The sequence below is a fragment of the Gymnodraco acuticeps genome, unplaced genomic scaffold (genome assembly GCF_902827175.1).
Source record: "Gymnodraco acuticeps unplaced genomic scaffold, fGymAcu1.1, whole genome shotgun sequence".
In the NCBI taxonomy this organism is placed as follows: Eukaryota; Metazoa; Chordata; class Actinopteri; order Perciformes; family Bathydraconidae; genus Gymnodraco; species Gymnodraco acuticeps.
In genome coordinates, this window is record NW_022991375.1 from 5,178,772 (window position 1) to 5,206,729 (window position 27,958).

At 40.2% G+C, this 27,958-nt stretch overlaps 1 protein-coding gene across 2 annotated transcripts; it reads right to left on the reverse strand.

Annotated features, from left to right (window-relative positions):
* Positions 1 to 116: 116 nt before the first annotated feature.
* Positions 117 to 27,958, reverse strand: fam91a1 (family with sequence similarity 91 member A1). 2 transcript variants are annotated; one of them, XM_034241041.1, is made up of 24 exons: positions 27,656 to 27,958; positions 24,148 to 24,232; positions 23,483 to 23,634; positions 21,518 to 21,575; positions 19,617 to 19,684; positions 19,201 to 19,314; positions 18,576 to 18,666; positions 17,378 to 17,440; positions 17,002 to 17,108; positions 16,829 to 16,867; positions 14,958 to 15,070; positions 13,106 to 13,212; positions 12,313 to 12,422; positions 12,092 to 12,178; positions 11,809 to 11,938; positions 8,895 to 9,043; positions 8,211 to 8,345; positions 7,178 to 7,291; positions 6,926 to 6,998; positions 5,967 to 6,113; positions 5,416 to 5,520; positions 4,754 to 4,877; positions 4,582 to 4,651; positions 117 to 2,245 (listed from the first exon to the last, which is right to left on the reverse strand). In XM_034241041.1, exons 1-24 carry the CDS (start codon positions 27,725 to 27,727, stop codon positions 2,060 to 2,062), a joined length of 2,499 nt encoding a protein of 832 aa, XP_034096932.1. In that variant the 5' UTR covers positions 27,728 to 27,958; the 3' UTR covers positions 117 to 2,059. The 2 variants fall into 2 exon arrangements, with proteins under 2 accessions (XP_034096932.1, XP_034096931.1); XM_034241040.1 differs by having other exon boundaries at positions 12,313 to 12,425.

The window sequence follows — 27,958 nt, forward strand, 5'->3', positions numbered from 1 at the left end:
AGTACGGCTTAATGTCATGTAATGTGTGGCTACAGTTCAGAGGCAGTAGCCTAGTGGCAGAAATCAGTGATACAAATCAACAAAGAGTAGAGGAGGAAGAACGACACAGACAGACATTTCAGGGAGGAAAAAGAGTTTGTTCTTATAACATATTTATTTATATTCTCATATACTTTTTACATATGTATTCATCATAATAACATGTATCTGGAGCAGAGGGGGAAATGGAGTAAGGATGGAGGAAGTGCATGTTGAAGGAATGTCACGTTCATATTTTTTTAATCCCATTTAATTACAAGAGCATTATGAACTCACTCAATGATATTCACAGTCCCATCAAACAAGCTACAACAAAGATTTCCTAAAATATAGGCTGACATATAAAACTAGCATTTTTTTTTAAACACTGTAGTGGAGGATGGGGGATATCTAGGATGACCGAGCACTGCAACTAGACCTGTGAAAGGTAGGCGTGTATGAAAAACACACCAAGAGTAAGGTGTACAACACACGCATACACACAACAGTTTCTACACAGTCATCATGCTTCAACCGGACCTCATGTTAGTCCTTTTTTTTCTATTTCGGCATCATATTATTAGAAATAACAACCACAAGTGGGGTCAAAAACTGCAGGAGACAGATTCCTTTAAAAACAAAAAAAAGAAGAAGAAATGCAAGAAAAATGTTCAACAAAGTAGATTAGCATTCTAAATGCAATAAAAGGAGATCTATATTCTTCGAGCCACACTGAAAAATCATGAAAGAGTTCAGACTCTTGGGCCAAAACATCTCTGAAACACCGGGCAGAGCATTAGCATTTCCATCCCATGGGTCTGTGACAGCCTTCACAGCGAAGTTGCCTTCTCCTCTCTAGACTACAAAGCCCATTTTTCAACACAGTGTAAACAGAAACCCTTGGAGAGTGCACTGCTCACTAACTGGAGTCGATCCAGGGGGAAATACTGGCTGCGGCAGGCCGGGGTCAAACACAAACCTGACTGTTAACAATCCATGCAATCAGGTCAACTTCTCAAACTCTTCAACAGGGCAATGTTGGTAGTTTATGGCTCAATATTGATGATTGTATTGGTTGTAGACACTTGTTCAAATGTGCATAAATCACTTAAAAAAGGCAAAAGTAAGCTAATCAAACCTATAGACCTTGTCATTTTTGATTGGCTGACAGTGATGATAAGGCAGCTAAATAAAGGAAAGAAAGTAAAACTTATAATACAGGAACAGAAAAGGGTCTTTGGTGTTTCTTGTACTGAGGAATCATGATGAGTTTCTCTGATGCCCTGTTAAATTCCAAGAGGAAAACCTGTCTTGTGGTTAACGTCTAAAACCAGGTACGCAATACAAGGAATCCAACGTTTAAAAATAATTACATGACTTTACTTCATCCACAGGTTTGAAGAAATCCTGCACAGTGCAAATAATAAATGCCCCCGACAAGTATTTTTCATGAGTTGTGCAACAGTATCATGCATCAGATCACGTAACGTGAGACAACACAGGAGGGCTGAACCTGGACTCCATCCGTCCTGAAAGTTGGTCCTGGAATATGCATATTGTCAAATGAGTCCTGCAGATGTCAAACTTCATCATATCTTTTGTGGGTCATTTCAATAACATCTATACAATTAATAACCACTTCGCTCTCACAGAACACTCAGATTGAAGAAGAGTGGGGTGGGGAGGGAGGGGATAGTCAGTGGAGAACAGCGTGTGTGTTTCCAGGTAAATGATCTTCCAGGTAAGGTTTATCTGCATCACTTATATACTGTGATAATAGCACCACTCCAACAAATAACACTGCGTTGCTACGAATATGAGGAACCACAGAGGGGAACAGTGAGGGGGGGGGCAACACTGTCAGAAGGAGATTCCTCATACAGTAGGTGATGAAGTGCTGGCGGGGCTAATTTTCCCAAGACTGATGGACACGATGCAGGGCTGGACCTCGATTTACAATTTCCCTCAGTGAGAGGAGGGGCTTTTTTTGATGAGAGGACGTTTTTCCTTATGGCCAAATCAGTTTTTTGGGGAGGTGGGTTTATGTGGATTGGTCCTTCTGCAGAGCGGAGATGTCGAGAGGAGGAGGGGCCCGCCCACTCCACTCCTTCAGCTGCCCGTCCTTGAAGATGAGGTTGAGGGCGGGCAGGGGGACGCCGGACTCGGCCGGGGGCTGACTGAGAGGGTTCGACACGCCGCTGTCCATGTCAGAGGGCTGGATGCTGTCCTGCTGACACAGGGCACAGTGGATCAGGACAACCAGGAACACAAGAGTCGTTACTCTGGGACGAAAAAGTTGCTAAAGGCCAAGTAGAATGGTTCCTGTTTGATTATACTGTGGCTTTTCTTTCAAAAACATCTTAACTAATCTTGCGGTTAAAGATGCGTAGGTAAAATATGCAAAAGGTCAAAGAGGAACAGATACATCAGGTAGAAATATTCACATTTACCCTTCCCTTATATTGTCTTTTTAGTTTTAAAGGGGCCCTATTATACTGTTTTTCATCAATATATTGTCTCAAACTGACGATATATAAAAAAAACACGTCTCTGAAGTGTTTGTCTCGAAATACCAAACAGATCACCCATTGCAGCATCCCATAACCCCCTCTGTTTCAAAAGAGCTGATTCTCTGTCTTTTACTTTAGATGAAAATAAGGAGCCCCTCCCCACGCCCCTCTGAGAGATATTTGGTTAACAAGAACACAGTGGTGCTCTAGGAGGAGATTCAGGTGATAAGGTGTGTGGGGAAGGGGGGGGGGGGGGGGGGGGGGGGGGGGGTGTTACCTTGGTTGGTGGATTGGCTAATGGTTACACAAACCAAAAAACATTGTGACATCACAAAGTGGCCAAAATCTGATCAGCTCATTTTCAGACAGGTTTTTATATAAATGGATCAGGACAAAAAGAGAGAGAATCTTTTTTCCTGTAACTTTCAGAATCTCTTTACACAGAGGGGACACATGTTTATGTATAAAAGGCAAGGAAACGTGGATGTTTCATAATACTGTAGGTGACCTTTAAATATCTTATGTTAAGGCAACAAATATCCATGGTTTAAGGATACATTTTGACTGTAAGCCCTGGGGGGGTTTCTTACCTCTTCTGCACATCTGTGTTGTGTTAGTTGTACATTTTTAATTAGTGTTATTATCACTTCCTGTGTTATTTTAAACTAAACTTCCTACTAAATTGTTAGGATTTAATGTTCCTTTCTGCTTAATATTTATTTTCTCCCTATAGTCTCCTAATACATTCTCTCCAAGAGTGAAAACAACCCAAATGATTTGCAAACCAAAATAATACTTCACCTTTATCTCAACCCGGCTCTCACATCCTCCACCCTGTGTGGCTGCACTCAAGAGTGAACTATGGTCCTTTTATTGCATTTTACGCTCCAATTTCCAGGACACTGCATGTGCAATACACACTACCTTTCTGTTTGGTATGTCCATGTGTTGTCTTTCATCTTTTCTAAAAATAATTACAATAAAAAGCCAAGCTTTCTTTACAGTATTTACCCTCACTTAGAAGTATTTTTTCAGACTGGATGTAGGTCCTCAGGATAAAAAATGTTAGTTTGGAAAATGTATAGAATCAAAAACCCTTCTTAAAAAAAGATTTATGGTAAATAATAGCACATGGTATTATCCAACCAGTACTCATTCAACACAAAAGGTTTGATAAAAGAGCCGCCAGGCAGTTATTTTAAAAGGTCACCTATTATGCAAAATCCCCCTTGTGGTAAGAGATTCTGAAAGTTACAGGAAAAAAGATTCGCTCACTTTTTGTCCTGATCAATTTATATAAAAACCTGTCTGAAAATGAGCTGATCAGATTTTGGCCACTTTGTGATGTCATAATGTTTTTTGGCTTGTGTAGCCATTAGCCAATCAGCAACCAAGGTAACCCTTCCCCCCACCTTATCACCTGAATCTCCTCCTAGAGCACCATTGTGGTTTTTTTTTCAACCAATCATCTCTCAGAGGGGCGTGGCCAGCAGCAGCTCATTAGCATTTAAAGCTACAGACACAGAATCAGCACTTTTGAAACAGGGCTGAAACAGAGAAGATTATGGGATGCTGCAATGATCTGTTTGTTATTTCAGCCAAACACTTCAGAGACATGTTTTGTATATATCTGAGACCTATAATATATTGTTGAAAAACAGTTTAATAGGGGACCTTTAATCCTATTGCATCAAAATAGTGTCTTAATTATCTCATTATCTCGAGATTGAAGATGCAATATTTATTTGTGTAGACGGTTATTACAAAGATTTAATTATGTGGTTTTCTAATGTGATAACACAATCATGATTGTTTTCCACATTTTTTAAATCCTTCTCTCTCACAATACAGCACAATGTTGTTTCTAAAGCAGATTAAATAGGATACAAGTATGAATTATTAATCCGTTTTTAATCTTGATTAACTGAAAATTAATTTCATTTTAAATAATACATTTCTGATTGCTGATATTTTCAAGAGACATTGTTAATTTCCTTTCCTTTCTGGAAGTATTCTCAAGAGTGAACCTGTAGAGTGAGCAGAGTGTTTTTACCTGGAATGACTGAACGAAGTTCAACACTTTCAGCGATAGCTTTCGGCTCGAGTAAAGGAGCTCTTGAAGGCTGAAACAACAACAAAGTCACAACACACGTCCTTACACCTTTTTCAAAGTTTTAAACAAAAGTGAAATCTTTGAGGATGCTGGGTGTTTTGTTCTTTTGTACCTTTCGCTGCTGCACAGTTTGTGCGAGGCGATTTTTCGACACACTTTGCGGTTTAGCTCGGAGCTGAAGAGGGGCATGCCGAAGCACAGCTCAAGAGGAACCCACTCATCTTCAGAGGAAAGGCCTGAAGGAAAAGAGACACGGAGAGGAGGGATGGTGAGGACACACTTTACTACTTAAGACACAAGACATTAGCATAGAAAGGCTAATTTTCACTGTCTCCCCCAACCCTCAAACATTTGATCAAGTCATTTGAAGGTTAACGAATAAGAAAGAAGCATATCAAAAAGGAACAATTCACCTCAAAATCAAAAATGCGTTTTTTTTCAATCTGGATATGGTTTGAGATATTTCTGTATTCTTTTAAATATAATGGAACTAGCCGTTTGCATGGTGATACCGTTTTCAGATGTTGTTCGGCATAAAAATGAGTTCCTACTTTAAACTGCTAACAATATCACAACCTGATTATCTTGAGAAACCAGGTCACGATTGTCAGACATTGCCGATGAGAATTCTCTAATGCCAGTATCTTCTACATTCTGCAAAACACACCAAATGAACCTCCATTGATAAAGAGCACTCAGGTAAGAGAAAGAAAAAGTATTTTTTTAATTATTATTTTGGGTGAATTATCTCTTTAATCAAAAAAGTAGCCTTACTGTCTGTCTTTGCTGCTTTGGTTTCCCCATTGTTTTCTTCTGTCACAAGCTCAAATGACTCAGTGCTGCCATTGTTGTCCAGGCCCCCCCCCAGATGAGTTTCCCCTTAAAGAAGGCAACAACTCTCCATCAGCATTAAGACACAGAAAGGTTGTTTCACAGCTAGATCACAGACCTTTAATTAAGAAGCTACTTAAAAAAACAAGTTTGATTCAATCAATTTTGCTGAATGACATTTGAGAGGTCAATTAAAATAGAATGTGTGAATATCTACGTTAAAAAGAACATGTGTTTCAATTATGTCAGCAACATTTAAATCAGTGAATCTCAAGGTAAAGGCTAATGCTGTTTGATCCGTGTCCATTAGCAAAGGCTATCACAATAATGGACACATTATGCAGCAAACAGGATAATTAAACTGGACTGCGGACTTAATCCAATTTGCACTATCAGTGTTAATGGCCGCTGAGGCAAATACATGGTTACTAATTCAACTCTATGTCTTGTCGCTAACATACAAACATCTGCAACAAAAAAAGAGTGTGTCTTACCTCTGCACTCATTGCCTTCGCTGGGTCTGCGGCGGTGCCGGTTGTTGGCGTTGAGCATGGTGACGTAGCCACACTGGTGCTCCAGGTCCACGTTCTCCTTCAGCTTCTGCAGCGCCTTGTGCACACACATGTTGGAGTGGGAGAAGTCTGCGCAGGGAGGAGAGACAACACAAACAACGGCAGTGAAGATCACTCCAACAAGACGCCATATAAACTTATATTAATATCTGTGCAGCATGGCATCCATATCAATTCTGTTTCTGCAGAGGAAGTAATATTGTCACAGCAAATGTATTAAGGGGATGTTTGACGTGTTTAAACCCTTAAGCCCAAAAACGGAATATTTGAGGAACCAGAGAAAGTTGAATAGCTTGACTCATGTTACGTTAATTATTTATACGCAACATGACAGTGACAGGACACTCATATTGCAATATGACTTATTCATTATTTAATGCATGATTTTGAAGAGGACCAGTGTGGCCTTTTACCTTCATGAACTCAAGGTTAATAGAAGTGGAAAGCAAATGTTGAAGTCCACCATTTCTTGCTACGTTAGATAATACTGATCTTTGTTCTGTGGTTTTAAGTCTTTATTGAGATATGAAAATAGTAATGTGAACAAAAATGTGGTGTCAATAACTTGTATTGTAAACAATTAAAAATGTGCCATATTCAGTTTATCGGATGTTTGCTTCTGCTAAAATTATTTCTTTATAAGACCTATGAGAAAATAAATGTAGCTTTAAGCTCTAGATTACTTTAATTAAATTATTCTTGTAATAACACAAATGAAAGGGGCCCTATTAAGCTAATTTTCAGAGTTCCTATCTGTATTTTGTGCCTCTACTGTAACATGTTTTCGAGATCAAATGCACACTACAGGGAAGGGAAACGTCAAAAAACACCTCTTTTACGACTGTATCATTTAAAAGATTTATCCACGGATAAAAACTCACCTCCTTCCAGATCGTCTGCATCAAAGGGGAACGGGATGTGAACGGTTTCTCCGTGGCCGTGCATTCCGTGACCCTGAGGGTAACACACACACAGCACCGCTTATATATCCACACAGTGGCACCACATGTGTTGTTATTGAAAACACGTAAGGGGCAGTTACATAACATGAGATGACGCAATCAAATTCAAGCAATTAAGAGAAAAACCACCTCAATGTTAAAGTGGAGCTCATTTACAGTATGTGTGTTTACCTGGATTAGTACAGCAGAGTGTGTGAGCGCGTCGTTGAGCATGGTCAGCACGTTGGATGTTGGCACGACTCCGGGGTCGTGACCCCAGGAGGTGATCAACAACCTGTCGTAGGTCTGGACAGAAACAGAATGTGGGTCAAGGAAAGGACTCACAGCTGCTAATCCCTGAAACCATGAGACTGTGGTGCCTCAACGGCGTCATGGGAGAACAACAGCTCATTATGTACCGTACTGAGCAATGATAAGAATAATGGTATTCATATAATGAGGAACTTAACACAAGTGGAATGTAACAGTACCTCTAGACTCAAATAACATGAAAAGGTTTCTTCATGTATAATCTCAGTCAAAAACAAATCTTATTGAGGAATTATTTGTATTCTGTTTACTGACATGTCAAGTTGACCACACCAAACCTAACACTGATTAATAACTAAACCAACACCCTGCAGCTAGTTTGACCTCTTCATGAGTCAAAGCATGATATAAGGGAGCGAGGCGTTTGTGTTTTACAAGGAGGTAAATCCTTCAGTTAAAATGACTATGTAAGAAAACAGTTAAAAGGAGTCAAATGACAACAAGAAAAACACATGCTGTTTGTTCCGATAAAGTGGCCCATTTGCATGATATAACCTGCTCTTCTGTGAAAATCTGATTCTCTTTTGTTCACTGTCTCGCATTCCACGGATAGTTACAAAATTCCAGTAGTATCAGGGAAGCCTTTGGTGCGGGTAATGCAGGTGCACAGTATAAATGAAGGTAGAAGGAGATGACGGGAAATGCACCTCCAGTACTCTGATTACAAACTGAGCGACAAGGTCAACATTTGAAAGGGCAGGAGTCAAAGACGAGTGAAAAGGTGTGCAGTCACATCTTTGATCGGGCTCAAAAAATAAGTTTTTCTTATTACATCGTGCGGGGCTTTTCTTATCCGGCTTCAAAAAGATTTCTTAAGCTTGTACAGAATCTTTATCAGGATACGTTTACTTACTCAAATGTGCACTTATCTGATTAATTATTAGTATGTGCTAACCTGGAAAATGTCTGGCAGTTTGCGGAGTCTGGAGCCTTTGGAGAGCAGCAGAGAGGGCGGGCCCTGGCCGGTCACATGATACAGGTATAACTTGAACCAGATGGAGCTCACCTCAGGGATAGCTGGGCCAATATGCTGTGGGTACAAACACACATTAATGCTTTTGCCATTGAATTTCTTACATGAACACACACTTAAAGTGAAGGTAAGTAACAGAGACAAAGGAGAGTAATTGTGTTTTCTGTGGAAGAAGCTGAAATCGAAGCTGCCATTGTTGAACCAAGCAGAAAACAAAGCAACAAAGTCATTGAATTCCACTTCAATGACTCCCAGCAGTGTGTGAATAAAGAGCAGCGTGAATGGCACAACAAGAGTTTAACTTCTTTCCCTCTGTCTCTCTGGGCTCAGCGAGAAAGCTGGATTGAAGCCAGGCAGAGGAATTACTCATGAGCCTTTCTCCCACTCTTTGTATAGCCTTGTTGTTGGGGGCAACTGCAGACTGAGTGCACACAAAGCACACATACACGGCAACAGATCACTCAAGTGTGTACACACAGAAAGAGGCAAACTAAACAGGCCCCACATGCACAAACTGTCTCACACTGTCTCACAACTCTCCAACGGTCATCATTTGATCCCAGGGTGACACAGTATCCCCCCCCCCCCTCCCTCCAGGAGTCGTACCTGAGGCGTGCAGCTGCTGATGGGTCTGATCTCGTTGCTGAGCGGCGCCATGGAGACCAGCAGCTTGTAGTTCTTGTTGAGGACCCGGCTGCAGGTGGCCTGGTCCAGACCCAGCAGGCTCTCACAGCGCAACATGTCCAAGGGGAAACCTGGAGGGGACAAAACAAGATCAGTTTCAACTTCTATACCAAACAAGCTGAGATCTTACCGTGAGTCATCGGGCTGAAGCATGTAGTTTGAGTTGTTGGGTGTTTTGTGAAGTTACTTCATGGATGGTAGAAGAATAGAAGAGAGTAAAGAATGAATTGCCAACTGTTACCCCTGTTTCCAGTATGTATGCAAAGCTAAGCTAACTAGCTGCTGGTTGTTACCTTTTACTGTACTTACTATTCCTAACAGGGATAACCAAACTATCTATACGCCATGGCTTGAGCATACAGTATTATCTGTCATGATTTGCACCGAAAGTACACTGCACATCCAAGTTTAAGCACAAGACGTCAACTAGATTTAGTGAAATTGTTTTTATTTCAACATCTTGGCTATGAAACCAATATTTTACCCGACCTGCCATTTCTGTTTGTTACATCTAAATATTAGAGTTACAGATTTACATCTTACATTTTCATTGTAGTCTTTTAAGTTGGTGCTTAGGCTAGGAACATAAACCAGTATTTGTCATTTTCTGCCAGTTTTATCTTTCTCTGTTTTCAGATTTACACACATCATAATATTTGTAGGCTTTAGTATTCCTAAGTTAAGAGCAGCAGACATAGAAATACTGATTGTAATATGTGGGTGCATCCATGAAATACAGTAATGTCAAACATTAAACAGTCTAGAATTTATTTATTTATTTTTCATGGAATTTTCTTTTTCGGTGGCACAATTTCTGCTCTAGAAACGTTTAATTCTTTGCTTTGTAACTAGTTGTAAAATACGCATTTACTATTGTTTGACCTGTTGATAAAAAGAGTTTGGCCTACAGTGTACAGAAGCAATGAGTGCAAATAAAGATCCTGTAAATCATTCTACCAAGTGTAGATGCATCAAACAGCAACTGGCTTGAAGAACTCCATCCAGAGAGCCCAGTAAAGATTATTTATTTATAACAGTGGCGTCAAGAGAAGTCTTCTCTCCAAAGAGACGCTTGTAAGAAAGTCCTCCCAAAAGGAGAAAGTGTCAACATGGCCTTCTTTGATTTAATAATCAACATTGGCATGCTAGATATAAGTCTAAGAGGTGTCTATTAAGTGCTAAAGGTGATCATTAATGTTAAATCATAACCGGAGTTAAGCAGATGCAAATAACTGAATCTCAGACACAGCGTAGAGTAAAACAGATAAGAGCCATTCACAATATGCAATGAGGCTGCTGCTTCACATTGTATTGTCTAAGGTTTGGATCTTGATTTTTGCAATCTGATAATCATTTATTATTTATTCTCATTATAATGTGTATAATTGTGGGCTTCACCCAGCGGGCTCTCAGTGTGCTCGCTCACCAGCAGACATCTCGAGCAGCAGCTGAGGACGACTGAGAGATAAGGCAATCAGAAGAGAGGCACGCTGCCAAAGCAAACAAACAGCATCTGGTGTCACAACCGTTGTTACAGGGAAACTCAGTTAGCTTGGTCCTCGCCGACTCCCCCTACAGACTCCAGGAGAACAATACAGCTTCACTCTGGAGGCCTTTAACAATATTTAGGAGACTTGAATAAAATATGGTCATATATTCAAGTTTGAAACAGGTGAGGGGGGGAGGGAAGATTCAGCAGAGAGACAAGTTTTGACACAAGTTTGCCAAAAGTAGAACAAATAGAAGATCCACTTCCTCTTCATTGCTTCCAAAAAGGTTTACAGTCTTAGGCAAAACCTTCACGTACAAATATCTCTCAATCTTTCATTGCTTGTGATTTATTATTGAAAACCACAGATTTAAAGGTAGGGTAGGTAAGAATGGAGAATCCAGCTCGAGTGCGCTAGAATTTGAAAGTACACAGCCGAAAAAAATCTGCCCCTTCCTTCAGACTTCCTTACAGAGCCCCTCCTCCAACACACACGAACGCGCACATGACCAGTGAGGGCATGAGATAAATTTGTGCACAGATGGAAGGCTGACAGGCAGGTAGGCCATCCAGTTACTTTAGCCGGGCCGGCTCAGATGATTGGTCGTGCTTTTTACAGCGCCACGGCTTCCACAGATGAAATGTCTTTTTTAATGTATTTATTGTCAAAGCATTTAATGTATTCATTGCTATCGGGATGTTAAGAGCATTACATGGAATATAACAAAAAGTGTTTCTGAAGTGAATTACCTACCCCACCTTTGAATAAGATTAATTTATAGCGGTTGTTTGCCTCAATTGTGTTAAAGGTAACTAAAATAATATTATTAGAGTAGAGTCAAGGTGTAAATTGGAAAAGAGTGTCATACAGCTGATGATTGCTGACAATTATCGTCAGTTAACCCCCCACAAGCCAGAGTGTTTTCTTATCCTGAATTTCACATTGTGATGAAGACTACTGGTACATATAAAAGAGTATAAATTCATCTGCCAGTGAACATTATAATGAGCCACTTAAGTCACCACCAAGTTCACACTGCATGTTCCAGCTCTCACCTTACATTTCTGTCTAATTGACATTTTCCAATTTCCAAGTGATTTTGAAACAACCAGTACTGAACTGGCTTAATTTATATCATTTATATGTCAATTATTGGCAAAAAAACGAACAACACAGCAAGGAGGGAACTGTGTGCAGACAGCAGACAAAATTGAGTAAAGATACACAAAACAACTCGGACCTCCAAGCTTCCTATTTAGCACATGTATAGACAGGTATGGGAGAATAACACCTGCATGTATTTACCCATAATGGGGAGGACAGAGAGGGAGTAACTGTATATTTACCTATATTAGGGATATCTGGTCCCTGGTCCTGAGTGAGTTCCTTGTTGTAGCGCAGGAAAAGGATGGTGTTCTTCAGGGTGAGAGCGTGGTCAAAGTAACGCTGAGCCTCGCCCTCTGCTGTGCTCTCCACCTGGAGACAGAGACACCACGAGATACATGTTTGTTTGAACCTCTGAGCATGTACATTGCGCTGTAATTTAGCATACTCTGGTGTTTATGACGGAGGCTTAACTAGATACACTAACAAGTATTTATTTGTCTTTGTTTCCATTGCTGGTCTCACCTTCTCTAACTCAGCCAGGAAGCTGTCCAGAGTCTCATCGGACAGCTTTCCCACCTCGAACATGGTCACTGCATGACTCTTCAGGTTCTGATAGAGAAACAAATACAGAGGAGTCAGGATGCACAGTCCAAATCTAATTGTGATTACATCGTCATGTCTCTATTCAGCTTTTTATCATGGAGAATCTGTGTGTTTTCTAGCGTCCACATTCAGTGACTGACCGGAGACAGGTTGCCCATCATGAGGAAGGCAGTGAGAGTGGAGTCAAACAGGAAGGCGATCCTCTTGGTGGGAGCAGCTGGGATGCTTAAGCTGCTAACGCTTCCTGTTTCTGCTGCAGAGACAAATAAAAAGCAGACATTCGGTATACCAAATGCATAACTCAATACATGAACATGAATATATGCAAAAGCACAACTACTTGGCAGTCCGATTCATACGCTGAGGATATGAGCTTATGATTTCATGTCAAATGTTCTGTGTTTTCAAGGTCCAACACAAACCGTGTCTCTTTTTAAAATAATGAAATTAGAACACATACATGTTGACAGCCACTTTGATAATATCCAATTTGTTAGTCTCAGCAACACAAAATTGGCACCCTAATAGGCATAACAAAGTTAATATTAAACCACAAATAAAAAGTTATTCGAAAAACAACTAATAATGTGAGAATGAAATTCAGAAGCATAACTAAGCTTTCTCTGGGACTAATTAATGCTGCTTCTTCAAAACTTCTGAAGCAATATTGAGAAAAGGGCTTTGTGTATCAAGATGTGTTTTCATTTGCATTCAATGCAGAGTGAGTGAGTGAGTGAGTGAGTGAGTGAGTGAGTGAGTGAGTGAGTGAGTGAGTGAGTGAGTGAGTGAGTGAGTGAGTGAGTGAGTGAGTGAGTGAGTGAGTGAGTGAGTGAGTGAGTGAGTGAGTGAGTGAGTGAGTGAGTGAGTGAGTGAGTGAGTGAGTGAGTGAGTGAGTGAGTGAGTGAGTGAGTGAGTGAGTGAGGCCACTCAGACCTTCTTCCAGGCTGGTGGTGTCGGTGTCGGTGGCTGAGGAGCCCCCCTCCATCACAGGACTGGCCTGGTCCCAGGACAGCAGCATCTTCTGAGGGTCCACAGTGCTCCTGACAGAGGAGCGAGCCACAGGGATTAAAGAGAGCACCATCAACACAATCAAACCAAGTGCAGTAGTTTATTCAAACGTAATAAATAATTGAATATTAAGAGAAATCTAATTGTCCAAGAATAAGTAATGTTCTGCCACTTGGGGACTCTTTCAGAATTATAACAAAATAAGTTGTGCAGCAGCATGGGATCATGGGAGTTTGTCAATGCAGTGACCTTCACCGAGTTAGAATTGCTTAATTTGTTCATCAAATTGTTCAGGAGATTTTTACCGTAAGCCCAATTATTAGAAGATGTCTCCAATTATAATACTGAATAAAGCAGTCTCACTTTAAAATCACTGTTTCTCTGACACTGTTTGGCTGCCGTGTGCTCAGCCCTTTTCTCTGATATCTTCAATTAACTTATATATCTAAAAATGTCGAAGATCTTAAAAGAGTAAAGTAAAAGTCTCGCTTAGAACTGGATAACGAATTCCAGTTAAAGATTCTGGCAAACAAACACAACACTGGCGCGTGCTCAGAGGCCACACGACGCCATTACAGAAGACCAAATGAATGGGACCATTAACTTCTATTAAAATAGCTGATTTGTCTCCTAGTAACTACACAACTCAACAATATGTAAAACATGGCCCTATTTATTCTTAGACAATTAAATGCAAAAGTTACATATCATATTTTTAAAGGATTTTCAAGGTGGATGAAGGTGCAGGGCACAAACCATACTGGTATGTAAAAGGTTGAAAAATATATTTAAACAATTATGGGGACAATTGGACGGTTTAGAGCAGTGGTTCTCAACTGGTGGGTCGCGACACAAAAGTGGGTCGCGGACCTGTTTCGAGTGGGTCGCAGATGTGTGAGTGAAGGAAAAGAAAAAGGAAATGTATTTTACATTTTTTATTTTTTTTGTGGAAAAAAGTCAAACTTTTATTTTGAAGGCCCGATTTTCTAACGCTGTGCATGCAGTAGGCGTTGGACTGGAAGTACCGGAGACCATAAACGGTTTTGAAAACTTCTGTCACGTAGTGATCATCTTCTCAGTCCCCACGGAGAATAACTCTGCGGTAGAACTATTCTTTATACATCCATGGGTACAACTTCAGATCAAAATGAACACGTAATGAAATATGACCCCTGGTTTGATGATTGACAGGTCACAGAACAATGGGAGCTATCTACCCTACCCACAATTTAAAGTAATTCACACAGACTCTCTCCTCTTTGCTCTTCTCTCTGTGAGGAGCAGCAGGTTCAGCTGTCAGAACAAAGTGAAAAACAAACAATGGCATAAAATATTATTAATATGTCGGGTAGTAATATATGTATTTATTTTCTTCTCAGAGTGTACCAGAATGCGTAGTTTATATGTTAGTATTTCTAAAAATCTCCTGGGGAGAATCCCCCCAGACCCCCCTTCTGCAGTTGGGTTTTCAGCATGTGTGCCTTTTTATGATATACAGTTCATCTTTGATTCCATCATCTCATTAAACCTTTTTTAAAAGCATACTTTAGTTCTGTTAAGGCACTGTACTTCACTTGAATTAATATTGTATGCTGAAAAGCCACCAGGAAAAGCGCTTTATAAATGTAATGTATTATTATTATTATATATTACAGCATGATTTTTTGCTGAATAGGTTTGAGTGGTTCAAAATGTTCGATTTATTGACAAAGGAAAAAGTGGGTCCGAGGCCTGACCAGTTGAGAACCACTGGTTTAGAGTGTCTGTCTGTACATACTTGAATCTGTTGGAGGACGCAGCGTTCTTCCAGGAGGGGTGGAGCTGTTCTGCGCTGATCACATGACCTTTCTTCACAGCGAAGCCGAGGCGGCAGTACATGGAAACTGCATTCTGTTAAAACATTCATAAAACAAAAATCAAAAGTTGTTTGACCCACAAAAATCTGATACTCTTTCACCGTAATACGTCATCTACTATCATCAACTTTAAACCTGTCACTCTCCTTGACTTTTACTAATGTGGAAATGTATACATCAATTATACAGCTTTTTAAAAATAAAGTACTTTCAAGGAAATCAAGCCAAAAATGTGAAGAATCTTGAAGCCTTTCTCCTCACAAAAGAGTTGGACGAACTCCGTGTACTTTAGGTGAGGATAGACAATAAGTATGGGAAATGAAAAGGCGAAAAACAAAGTGGATCGCACCACTTACTCACAGTATGGTTTTTTCGAGACGGCGGGTGGCAACAATTGTAGCTTTCCTTTTAAAATAGCTGTCTTCCTGTATGATTGCTTGTAAAACATCTCAAAATAAGAACATTGCTTTTTTTCTCACTACTGACAACAATGTTGACTTGTGAAGGTCTAAGAGAGACTGGATGCTACCTGGATACTCTTTCAGGTGAGGCTCTCTCAACACCAAAGAGGAATTACAATAACAAGTCATTCATTGTTGATGGTACCTGAACCAAATCCAAAAGGGTAAAACATCAACATTTCCACTAAACAGTCAGCTGGCTTCCTTAAAGTGGTCAACTGGGCTTGCCCTTTCAGGTTTTATTCAGGTCACCTCAATCAAGTTAGGGGCTTGATTGCGTCTTAAATCTCAACACACAGAGGTGCAAGCCGAGTTCAACTCTTAGCCTTCCTCTTACCATATCAAAAGAGAGGGAGGATTTCTTTGTTCAAGTGACTCAGGCCATGAGACAGTCATTACACAAGAGAAACTTAAACTTAAGTCACAATGGGAAAGGGTTCGGCACAAAGGAGACCTCTCAGACATCTCAATCAACTCTAAAGTTACCGGCTTTCTCCTGGAGAACCGTGGCTTCCTCAGCCTTCAGCCGTTTCTGTTAAGTGCTGCTTTTAAGCTGCAGGCATGAACTGAGGCAGAGGGACGGAGGGGAGTTCAGCTCTTCACACCGGAGGTCACAACACTGGGAGTTTGGCTCAGTGTCTGATCGAGAGTGAATAGGAAACTGGGAAGAACTGGGTCAAACTCGAGCACCAATTCAACTGGAATGGTGCTGCTCAGCCCTCATCAGTCATGGGGTGGGTGTGTGTGTGTGTGTGTCACAGGCTATCTCTCAGATGTGTTTCTGTGGGAGCGTGTGTGTGTTCAGAATGAATGGCTAAATTGTGCATTCAAATCAACTTTAATGCTAAGCTACATATTATCCCTTCCTTTCTCATTCATTTGCACACAATTTAATTTAGAATTCGTATGGCCAATCTACTACTCCGACAAATGTGTTATACAACACATTACCGGTAGTGAAATTTGATAAAAGCATGCCTTCTGAAAGCAAACACTAAAGGAACACGTTTAAATAGAAATGTTTTGTTGTATCAGCTTTCATGCCAAACTTTCATCTCAATATTTGGCTCAGAAAAACGAATTGGCAAAAAAGTGAAGAAGGTTGTTCACTTCATTGCTTTCTGCTGCTACAAAGTGAGCTTTCAAAACATACAGAGAGGCAAAAACCATCTCTCAAAATCTCATCAAAACCAAAGTGGAACCAGAGGAAATTACCCTGTCTTGTTGATGTCAATTTTGGAAAGCGGCGCAATAATCCCCAGATCTACCACTTTTCCTTCCTTTAGTATGTATATTACTATAGAAACATTCTGCAGCAAGTGGATACCAACCTTCACCAAGTCCAAGTCAATCTCCAACACATTCGCCAGCTGGGGGGGGGGGGGGGGGGGGGGGGGGGGGGTCAGGAAAGAAAAATAAATAGGACTCAGTTGAAAACACACAGTCATATGTCATTGAGCAGACACAACAGGAGAGAACAACAAAAGGTGTTTCTATAGCCTACCTCCGCTACGTTCGTCTGCTCGTCAATGGACACAAAGATTTTGTAGAGTAGTGTTTCAAAGTAATCGCCTTGGACGCGGTTCATGACAAAGCCTTCCAGCGGGGGAACTGAAACACACAGAGGGGTGAACACACATTCCAATAGATACTACTTTTTAAGAAAACATAATATCACTTTGCAAAAAAGTTGTTTGTTTGAAATACTGTATGTATCTTTAATGACACTATTAGGCCTCGTTTCAGATCAGTCAATTACCCATAATCACAGCTTATTTCCCCACAGTTGTAATTAAGGTAAACATAGCGTTCAGTCAAAGAAATACTCAAGGGGGGGGGGGGGGTTTATGGCAGGATGTTAAACACACACACACACATACCTGAGATGCAGCTGTCATCAGATATGGGAACATCCACGTATATGAAGCCCCGGTTGTACAAGCCTAGAGTGAAAAGACAAATATACTGCTAGGATAATTGAACCAATTATATGGTTGCCACATTCAGAAAAACAAATCTTACTATACCAAATTGTTATTGTTAACATGTACACAGTTCTGTCCTGTGTATTGCACATAATGAGAATGGCTTAATAAATCTCATCTGAACTGCGACTTGTATTTAAATTGCCTGTGACTCCTGTATCTAATTGTATTTATTCCAACTCAGTCCGCAGCACTCCAGTGGCCGGGGTGCATGACTGTGAAACTCTTCTTTAATTAACATTTAAACTGCGTAGACACGACCGCAGCCCCTCTGCTTCATCTGTGATATTCACACCATAATATCATAAGTGAATGTTGCCTCTTGCTAGCTGAATTTGAAAGATGCAAACTCAATTATCCATTTATGTCAACAAATGTAATTTTATATCAAAAAGAAGTTTAGTTCTGAAGGTTAATTCATGCTGAACCAGCAGGCAGATACAAAATAAATAAACAAAAACTACCTCAGACTCAGTCCCCAACTGCTATTGCAGATTTTGTAATGCTTCCATCTGCACCAGCAAACTATTTAAACAGCACTCATTTCCAATAATACTTAATCTCTTTGTTGCAGCATAAGGATTGTAACGCCGTAAAGAGAGTAGCTCTTTGGAGAAACTTGTTCCATAATTCCTGTTGAAACCGGATGTAAGGGTGGGACAGGAGACTAGAACAAATCTAATTTGGAAAAAGTAAGACAGTGAAGCAATCCACTCTGAAATGCTTTGTGTTTGAAATATTCAGTCCACCTCAAATTAAATATAAAATTCAAGGGGAACAGATTGGAGACATCTTTTAAATACAACAACATATGAACTAGACAAAGCTGAAAGTATGAATAGGTGCAAAATAATTGAAAATTGTTATAAAAGAGGGTGACAATGTCAATATCCTTTGCTTCTTTCTATATGTTAAAGAATCTCTAAAAGTAAATAATAGTAATATTTTGACATTCTTGCTAAGTAGCAAACCATTATTGAAATGAATAATTGTTGTTTCTTTTTAACACAGGGTGTAAACGTCACTTTGTTATGACATTGATTATGCAGTTTCAGGTGTTTTAATTTGAACATTACATGTGACAGATACTCACTTAACACCACATTGTACTCCATTGTTCCAGCCAGCTGAGCTCCAGCATCTATCATCTTATCAATGGCTTTCTTCTCTGCTGTGGAACAGATCTGTAAACAAACAAAATCAAACAAACAACATAAGAGCACAGCTGGATATGTGGCTTTGTTCGTCAAAAAAGCCTCCAGTGAACAACAGGGGTAGGGCAGTCTCTGGGATGATGAAATGTATGAACTCCTTGACTGTTTTTCCAGAGTTTATTTTTTCCTATTTATGGAGGGGAGAAGAAGTGTTGGGAACGCTGCAGGTATTTATTTTTAGTCAGGTGAGATCTCCACATGCAGTGCAGGCGCTCGTACGATCAATGATTGTAGCTTGGTGGGTGACGTGTAAGAATCTTCAATGAAAAAAAACAAACACCAGCCAACATGTTTTCTCACTTATGTTGTAAATCAATGATAATTGATAATTGAATAAGGATTAAAAGAGTACGGTTTTGCATTTGCTATATGAAATAAAATAACATAATTAAATCTGCCAACTCTCCTTCCACTGTATCCATCCCTGCATGCTAATACTAAACATTACAAATCCATACACATGGTTAACCATGGGAAATAAAAGAGGCAGAGCACTTATCGCACCCTGATATCGTCCTCGGTGATGTAGCCGGTCTGCGCCGTCCACCACGGCTCCACAGAGATCTCCACTGGTTTGGATGGGAGCAGGTCTCGCGCTGATTTCCTGCGAAAGAATTTCTGAAAAAGGAGAAAAACGTAGAAATGGAGATCAGACTAAGTCACTCAAATCTAATTAACATGAGCTGATATGTGCTAATAATTGTGAAGACAATGGTGGAAAGATATTGTGTGTTTTCTGGCTTTTGTAAATACATTTATGAGGCCGTTCTATCTATTGAGAATTGCCATGCAGTTTGCTGTCGGCTAAATCTGAGAAAATACAGCTGGATTAAATATTAAATATTCCCATATGCACTTTACACTGAACTTTATAATATGAACACATCTATTTAAAAGGCTGTATTAGAAACATGTCTTACTTTGGACGACCTGCACTGGTTCATTAGGTCAATGTACTGATTTCTCCCGATGCCAAGCAGCCGCAGACCTGTGGAATGATGAGAAGGAGAAAGTCAGCCAAACTCAATCATGACTCTGTAACTGGCCTTGAATATGTAATGTCTGTACATGTACTAAGACATATCATTCTGGCTGCAGTACAGCCGGGAAAAAAAGAGTCTGAAGCATTTTTCAATTACAGACTTTGAGGCTTTGCAGCAGAGAATTACAGCAAGAAGAAAGAAGTTTGAGAATTAGCTTTTTCTGGATATTTCCAACTTCATATTTGAGAGTGGCTTCGGAGAAAGCTTGACGAGCGGCAGCAGTGACTCATCCCAACTCTGCTGAAGGGGTACGTATACACAAAAACCACACACCTTCTCTGCTCCTAGTACTAGACTCCTGGTACTAGGATGGGTTAAACCAGAGAACAAATGTCACTGTGTGCTGTGTGCTCTGCATGTGTGACCATTAAAGAGGGGTTTCATCCCTCCCAATTCTTCTCTGAGACCATCCAAACACACACAGACACAAAAGCACCACTAATCCATCTTGGGAAGTATCTTAAGAGTGAGCGTGTGCATGCATTTTTATCTATGAATAAATTAAGACGTATGGTCTGTCTGAGAAAATACTGGCCCATGAAGCACAGTTGTAAAGCTGGTACAGAGGTAGAGGTATAATTATCTGACTCTAGATCCCACCTTGTCCTTTCCTCAAGCCTCTGATGCCCATGGCTGGAAGGGGCAGAGCAGAATGTGCTGGGACGGCTGCCAGCGCATTCAGGGACAAATACGGGATGTACGCATTTCGGTCTATTAACGCAGCAGAATCCTGCACACATATCCTGTCATTTCACACACCCTCAAACAACCGCAGGCGCCTACCTAAAAAAACACTCACACACACACTTTGCTGTCTCTCCAGCCACCCACTGCAGCATGACACACTTCCAAAGCTCCTTCAGGGAGATTTGAGGGGAAAAGCCCCTGCTGGCAGCCTTCTGTCCCCACAGCGTGAAGGTCCTGCTCAGCCAGGACTCGGCCACTCACAGGCCAACGCCAAAGCCCTTTAGACTCGACAGCAGAAAGACAAAGAAAGCTACAACTGCCTGTACACTTCCAGCTTTGACACAATCTTAATCTGGTTTTACAATCATTACCGAGAACCACAGCTCCTTGGTCAAGTATTATCGTTGCAGAAAAGCAATTTATAATCCTTTATAAAATGTCATTTATATCAGTCAAAACTAAATAAATCTATTTACCAGAGTTGGATTGTTACAGAGATACAGAGACAAGTTTCAGGTTGATTATTGCTTGTCAGGGGGTTTTGAAAATCGTTACTCTAATAAACTGTCAAAACCATGGTGAGATTAGTTTGTTGTTTGAGGGAAAGTGGTAGCAGTCTTATAGGAAAGGCATGCCTCGTCAAAGCAGAGGCAAAATCTGAAAAACTTATTTTTACCAACAAATAATATACCCAACTTCCGTACAAATATTTGATTTGGCTTAATTTACTTATATTGGATACAGGACATGCTCTGTGTTAAAAAAAATAACAACATTTGAATCAAAACAGAAAATATTTTAGCTGAGGGAAATCTCTTTAAATTGCTCCATATGTCCGACCAAACCAATATGTTTTATTCAAACGATTTATCAAAACAGTTAGCTTTCCGTTAATCAAATAATCAATTTGTTTCAGCTTTAGTTTCATTATAGGTGCTGATTTCGCCCCGTGAATAAACAAAATGTCCGATAACTCTTGATTATCTCCAGTTTAAATGTAATGTGCCCCTCCAATGACCGTATGAACGACCTCCAACAACCCTAGCAAAGGGGGGGGGCTGAGACAAAAATACGGATGAGGAAAAACTCACAGTCAGCAGCAGTGAAGTTGGGCAAGGAGTCGTAACTCTTCTCACTGTTCATAATATCCTGGAGGTGCAAAGAAGGAAGGGAGAGTTAGGGAAGGTGGAGACAGGAAGGACACAGGGAAAATAATTGAACTCATTTCCCTCTTTCCCTTTCTGTGTCCCTCTGCCTCTGGTTAATAACAGGATTAGCAGATCTGGGCGGCTGTGCTAATTTCTACAGCCCATTTTTATTAAGTGCTTAAAACGGATTATCAGAATATGACAGCCTTCGGCAATTCAGCGGCCACAATTAAAAGCTCAGTCAAGTTAAGTTTAGCATGCATAGGCAAATGAAAGAAGTCTTTTTAAGTTGAGTTGTAAGAAAGAGCTTTTGGGCTTATTAGTCATATCTGTGTAAAATGGGAAGTAATGTGAAAGTGGAATAATCATATGTGGCGGCTAACATCTGCACACACCCTCTCTGAGTAAACACACAGGGTGGGGAAACTGAAAAGATATATCTGAGGGCATTATGAAAAAATATACACAATATATGTAATCAGCTTCAAATGTAACAAAACAGAGCGAACTAAACTACATCCAACTATTATATGTATATTGATTACTTTTCAAGCTACAGCACCATGGAAACAGTTCGATGAGTTGTTGTATCCATTATTGTCGGGAGTCAAGAAGCACTGGACCTGGTCAAAGTCTCAGGGAAAGTGTTACAGACTGAGACTTATCAGAGAGGGTGAGGCGTGATGCGGACAAAGCCAAAAATGACTGCAGAGCAAACAGAAAACATGTTTCTGGGTGTGTTTATCCTGGGATCAGTGCTGTGTCTCTCAGCTGCTACACGAGGCTTCACTAGACTCTGACTGACACCTAGTGCCTGACTGATGCCAGGTCTATCCACATAGAAATACTCAAGACAGAATATTTTATAGAGCAACCGAATATATCTATCTGATGATGGTGGTAATGTATGCCATGTTATATGGAAGTAGACAATTTTCTTAATTCAAAGTTTCTATTGAGGTTTTCGAATAAAGCTTTGAATGTCTGTTTGATTGTGTGAATTCATCATTTTCTTTTTAAAAAGGGACTCTTTGTATCAAATGAGTCTGTCTTAGTTATGAATTCAACTCTCTTTAACTAATATAAGTCTGTGTCTGTTGCTTAAAATATATATATATTATATTTTTTCAAATAGAATCTCTAATATTTCAGTAGCTAAAACTTTGTTGTGAATTATTGAGATTATCACTTTCTATCTACTTTTTCAATAAAACTATGATTTTTGGATTTTCAGCAGCAATTTTATGAATAACTCTTGAATCTATTTGATGCAGCTCTATCATGTTCCTCTGTTTCTACATGTAATTTAAATATAATTAAATAATGTGGCTCAATAGTGCTAGCTCCTGTAACATACTGTGGCTACATGATTAAGGTGTAGCTGCAACAAAGGGTATTTCTTCAACAAATCTTTTCAGGTGTACCATATCATATAGTATATTTCCAAAATTCAAAGAACACATTACAAATAGCTGTGAAAAGCTTAGACCTTTCTTATTATAATGGCTTTATGGATTCTTTGTTTAGTCTAAAACTGCTTTTTCCGCAGTAGTTTCCAGGGATGCCAGAAATGAGGCTCTGTTCAATTTAAATAAGAGACGGAGCTCCGAAACCAATTAGAGAATCTTTGCTGATGAACAATAACAACTCCTGCTCGTCGCCTTGGAGTTTACCCAGGTCATTTCAGTTCTATAAGCGCAGACGGAAATGTGAAAATCACCTTTGTCATTGTCTTTGGTTTCAGAAGACAGCAATGCTGGAATCAGCCAGAGCTTTCACATACTGTGTTTACAAAGATAGATGTTCAGGTGTTTGAGAAGACTAACAAAAATCCTGATGAATTTAAGCCTTTCCACATCAAACCCCATTCTTCCTTTTCTGTTGTGCATTGCAGCAGGAGTGGCTTACCTCCATGATTCCTATGTAATATGAGAACGGAGTGATGCGCAGCCCTTTCACCATGATGTCAGACAGGTGGTAGGGGTACAGCATCAGGTGGTCACGGCTGTACTTCAGGAGCTCCTCATAATACTTGCGCTCATCCTTCCTCACGTGGCGCACTGTTCATAAAACACATATAACATGAGTTTTCATGCTGTCATACTTCCGGGAAACCTAAAATAGGTAAATCCAGGTAATAAAAGGAACAATTATCCAATACTGAATAGGCTTCAAAAGGTCACATAGCAAGTTAGACAATTGATTACATAAAGTGTTTTAGACACTGGGAAATGATATAGGTAATGTGTTGATATCACTAAAACCGCATTACCTGTTCATACACATACAATTGTACTGAAATGGGGGTCAAGTATTACCAATATTCCAGGGAATGTACCAGTGAGAGAATGTGTTTGTTGGGAAGATGGCCTTGTGCAGGTGCAATTTTTGCTTAACTGCCTTTTTAGATACCCGGGCACATATTCTGCCAGTCCACATATTCCTTATGCCTTTTTATTATGCCATTTAATGTAAGTGAATATGTTAGCTCTTTTAATCTCACAGCAGCGTATCATCACGTGTGAGTACAAGGTGTATGTTTAGCACTGGCGTGAGGTAAAAACGTAACTCACCTAGGTTATTGCGGAATCGCAGCTGGTTGCGGATGCTGTAGAGCAGCACATGCTTCTCATACTCTCGCTGAGAGTTCCCCAAACACTGCAGAGCAAAAACAAAGCACAAAGGTTAGGATCATGGTTTGATTGACATTTTAGGGGTAAAATGACCTACTGGGCCCCTTTTTATCAACATCTTTCTACCATTGTCTGTGCAATGTGTATAATTGTCCCATGCTAGAACATTTCCAGGCCCTGGTTTACCCATTCACTTTGTCAGTGTCATGATAAAGTTAATTGTTTTGGCTACAGCATGCCTTCGACTCAGTTAGGGCCACAGCAGTATCTGGCCTCTGGTAGTTATACCCACGCAGTAAGCGGTGTAGATTTTAATTTAAGAGAAAGAAAACAACCTGAATTGAAATGAAATGTCTTTATCGGGAGAGAGAAACTTGGAAACAATGCGCATCCGTAAAACTATTCAATTATTTCAACAAAAAACAGATGACTCCCAAAAAGCCTTGAGGTATAGAGCCTTTGGGCAGTGGAGCAAAGTTATGCAAATGATGTTGGATATGTATTTGATCCAGCAGCAATCCTGTTGGGTACTTGGATGTTTTTATTGTGCCTCTGGGTAGATGCACACACATCTTTGGGCGGCATTAACTCAGTCCGCTGGGAACCGAAGGGAAGCTAGTTCAAGTCCCTGCACAGACCAAGTATGTCATGTTGACTGGTAGCTGGAGAGGAGCCAGTCACATCTTGGGCATTGCCGGTGTTGTGTCAAATGATGCACCCCCATCATGAAATGCACCCCTTGTCACGGGAACGCGCATTTGTAAATGAAACGTTAAGACCTTAAAACGATGCTTAAAACAAAAACTAAACGTCCAGCTTTTTTAATGGTAATTTACAAACTGTGAGTCGCTTAGTGGTAGCTCAGTCTTGATTCTTGTGGTTAAACTTTTGGCTCCGTATTTTGATGGTAGTGGTGTCGAATCCTGGATTTTTCATTCATTCGTCACTTCTTTTACGTTCCCACAGAAATAAACTGCATTCTCAATTACGTTTAGCTGGAAACGTATTTTCTCCCACGTTACGTTTGTTATGAACGTATCTCAAATACGTTTATTTTCTACATGTCTTCTAGAAACATATTTTCTCCCACGTTACGTTAGTTATGAACGTATCTTAAATACGTTTATTTTCTACATGTCTTTGCCATTTATTGTCTTGCACATTTGTCATATAATAAACAAAATATATGTTTACAAATGTTACATAGTCTTTGTCAGCATATTTTTGCCACGTTATGCACCCCTTGCTATCTTACAAAATAAAAGTCTCACATTCATGAAACTTGCTCCATTCATTGGTACTAGTCCTACAACCATGCCCTGAAAAATGCTTGATGGGTGGGAATAAGAGAACCATCTTTTTTAAGGGGGTGCTTTATACGGCAGGCCAGGTTGCACCCGATAATATGCACGCTGGGAGCAACAGAAACACATTTCACCTAATAGGATAATCTAATTTGAATAAAACCGTTATGCCTTAACCTTCAACACTTAATTTGAGAAACGCCATAACATATTGAACATCACAACAAACAACTACAAAAATAAATACTTTCAAAACTAAAAGTGCACTCAGTACCTTCATAAATTGTTGGTCATTCTTATTAATAAAACTTCAGGAATCCCACCCATGGTGTGAAAAGTCTGAATCACAGACCCACCTTGTTGCTATTTCAAAGTGAAACAACTGAATTGTGAAAGCATAATCCCACCAACCGATGCTGTCAGATTTTCGTAATTGAAAACAGCCTATTCAAGTGTTGTGGTGATTAAGTAGGAGTTTTACACTGTCAGTTCTGCACACACTGTTAAGCAGATTTAGGCTCTCTGAAGTGCCTGCATTATCTGAGTGTTAAGTTGGGGAGCAAAGGTCAGGGGTAACACTATAGGTGGAATATAATGAAGATGGTTGAATCCACACATAAAACACAGATTCATTGAACAAATGAAGAAACGATTAAAGATAATAAATGATGTTGGACTACGATGTGTGGATATGAAGACTCGGCTTTTAAAACCAGTTTAAGAATCAGTTGCATGGGTTGAAATGACAGTGGACTTCCTCATCCTCACTATTTAGTGATGGTTCCTGTGAAGCTGACCGTTGAGCGGCCCGACCAAGTAAGGAGGCAGAGGCAGGGTACCAATGAATGGAGCAAGTTTCATGTAGGTGACCCTTTTATTTTGTAATATAGCAAGGGGGTGCATATTGTGATAAGCAGGCCTGTCATAACATGCACCCCACCCAAAAAGATGGTTCTCTTATTCCCACCCTCAAGCATTTTTCAGGGTATGGTTGTAGGACTAGTACCAATGAGTGGAGCAATTTTCATGAATGTGAGACTTTTATTTTGTAAGATAGCAAGGGGTGCATAACGTGGCAAAAATATGCTGACAAAGACTATGTAACATTTGTAAACATATATGTTGTTTATTATATGACAAATGTGCAAGACAATAAATGGCAAAGACATGTAGAAAATAAACGTATTTGATACGTTCATAACAAACGTAACGTGGGAAAAAATACGTTTCCAGCTAAACGTAATTGAGAATGCAGTTTATTTCTGTGGGAACGTAAAAGAAGTGACGATTGAATGAAAAATCCAGGATTCGACACCACTACCATCAAAATACGGAGCCAAAAGTTTAACCACAAGAATCAAGACTGAGCTACCACTAAGCGACTCACAGTCTGTAAATTACTATTAAAAAACCTGGACGTTTAGTTTTCGTTTTAAGCATCGTTTTAAGGTCTTAACGTTTCATTTACAAATGCGCGTTCCCGTGACAAGGGCTGCATAATTTGACACAACACCGGGATGCCCATGAGTAAAGCACTGAAACTATAACACCTTTGGGTGCTGTGCTGCAGTTAACCATCATTTCTGAATCTCTCCATATTGATGCATTCATGTTTGTCAGACAAAAAGACTTACAACATAATGAAAAACTGATATTTCCCAAGGGTGTGCATACTGTGCAATGCATCTCTGGTGAGGATGCACAGAGCCTCTGTGTGTACATACACCCGCCTCCACTTCAGCACGACATGCTAGCGTGATAGCACAACGTATATGCAGGAGGAGGGGGTTATACATACTATTCATAATAAAATAACCTTCGTAACTCTTCGACATTGCAAGCCTATAGTTAAAACACACATTATGCACACAGGTGTGAATGATATCCACGCGCTAAAATCATGTGACACGCCACCTATTGAGCAGCCTGTCATGTGATGCCAGCCAGGGTAGCTTCAAGGGCTGTAATGTAAAGATGGCCAGCTGTGGCTCCGGCTGTATTTCTGCAGAGGTTATTTACCGAGTGGTGCGACACTGACAGCTGTGTGACACAGAGCCCCGCGGTGACATTGACAGGTTCACCCCCCAGTACACAGCGGTGTTCCCCGCTCACCTTCCCCCTGAGGATAGCTTAAAACACGGTACCTGTTTGACATTAGCAGGAAGCTTGGTCCAAGGATAATTCTGCCTGATGTGAAATTCTACGTCCGTGTTCATCGCTAGCTAGCTTGCTGGCTACAACCAGAATCCCTGGAGACGACCTGAAACCTCGGGCAAGTCCACGGTGACTTTACCCCCTGACGCCCAACAACCGAGCAAGGCGACCCCCGACGTGAGGAGAGCGTTTATTATCCGGTGGTTATTTTCCTTTACAATAAACGGTCACTTCCTTGTTGTATTTTCGAACAAGCCGTTCGTCGGGCTCGTGGCTACATCCGTCACTTCCGG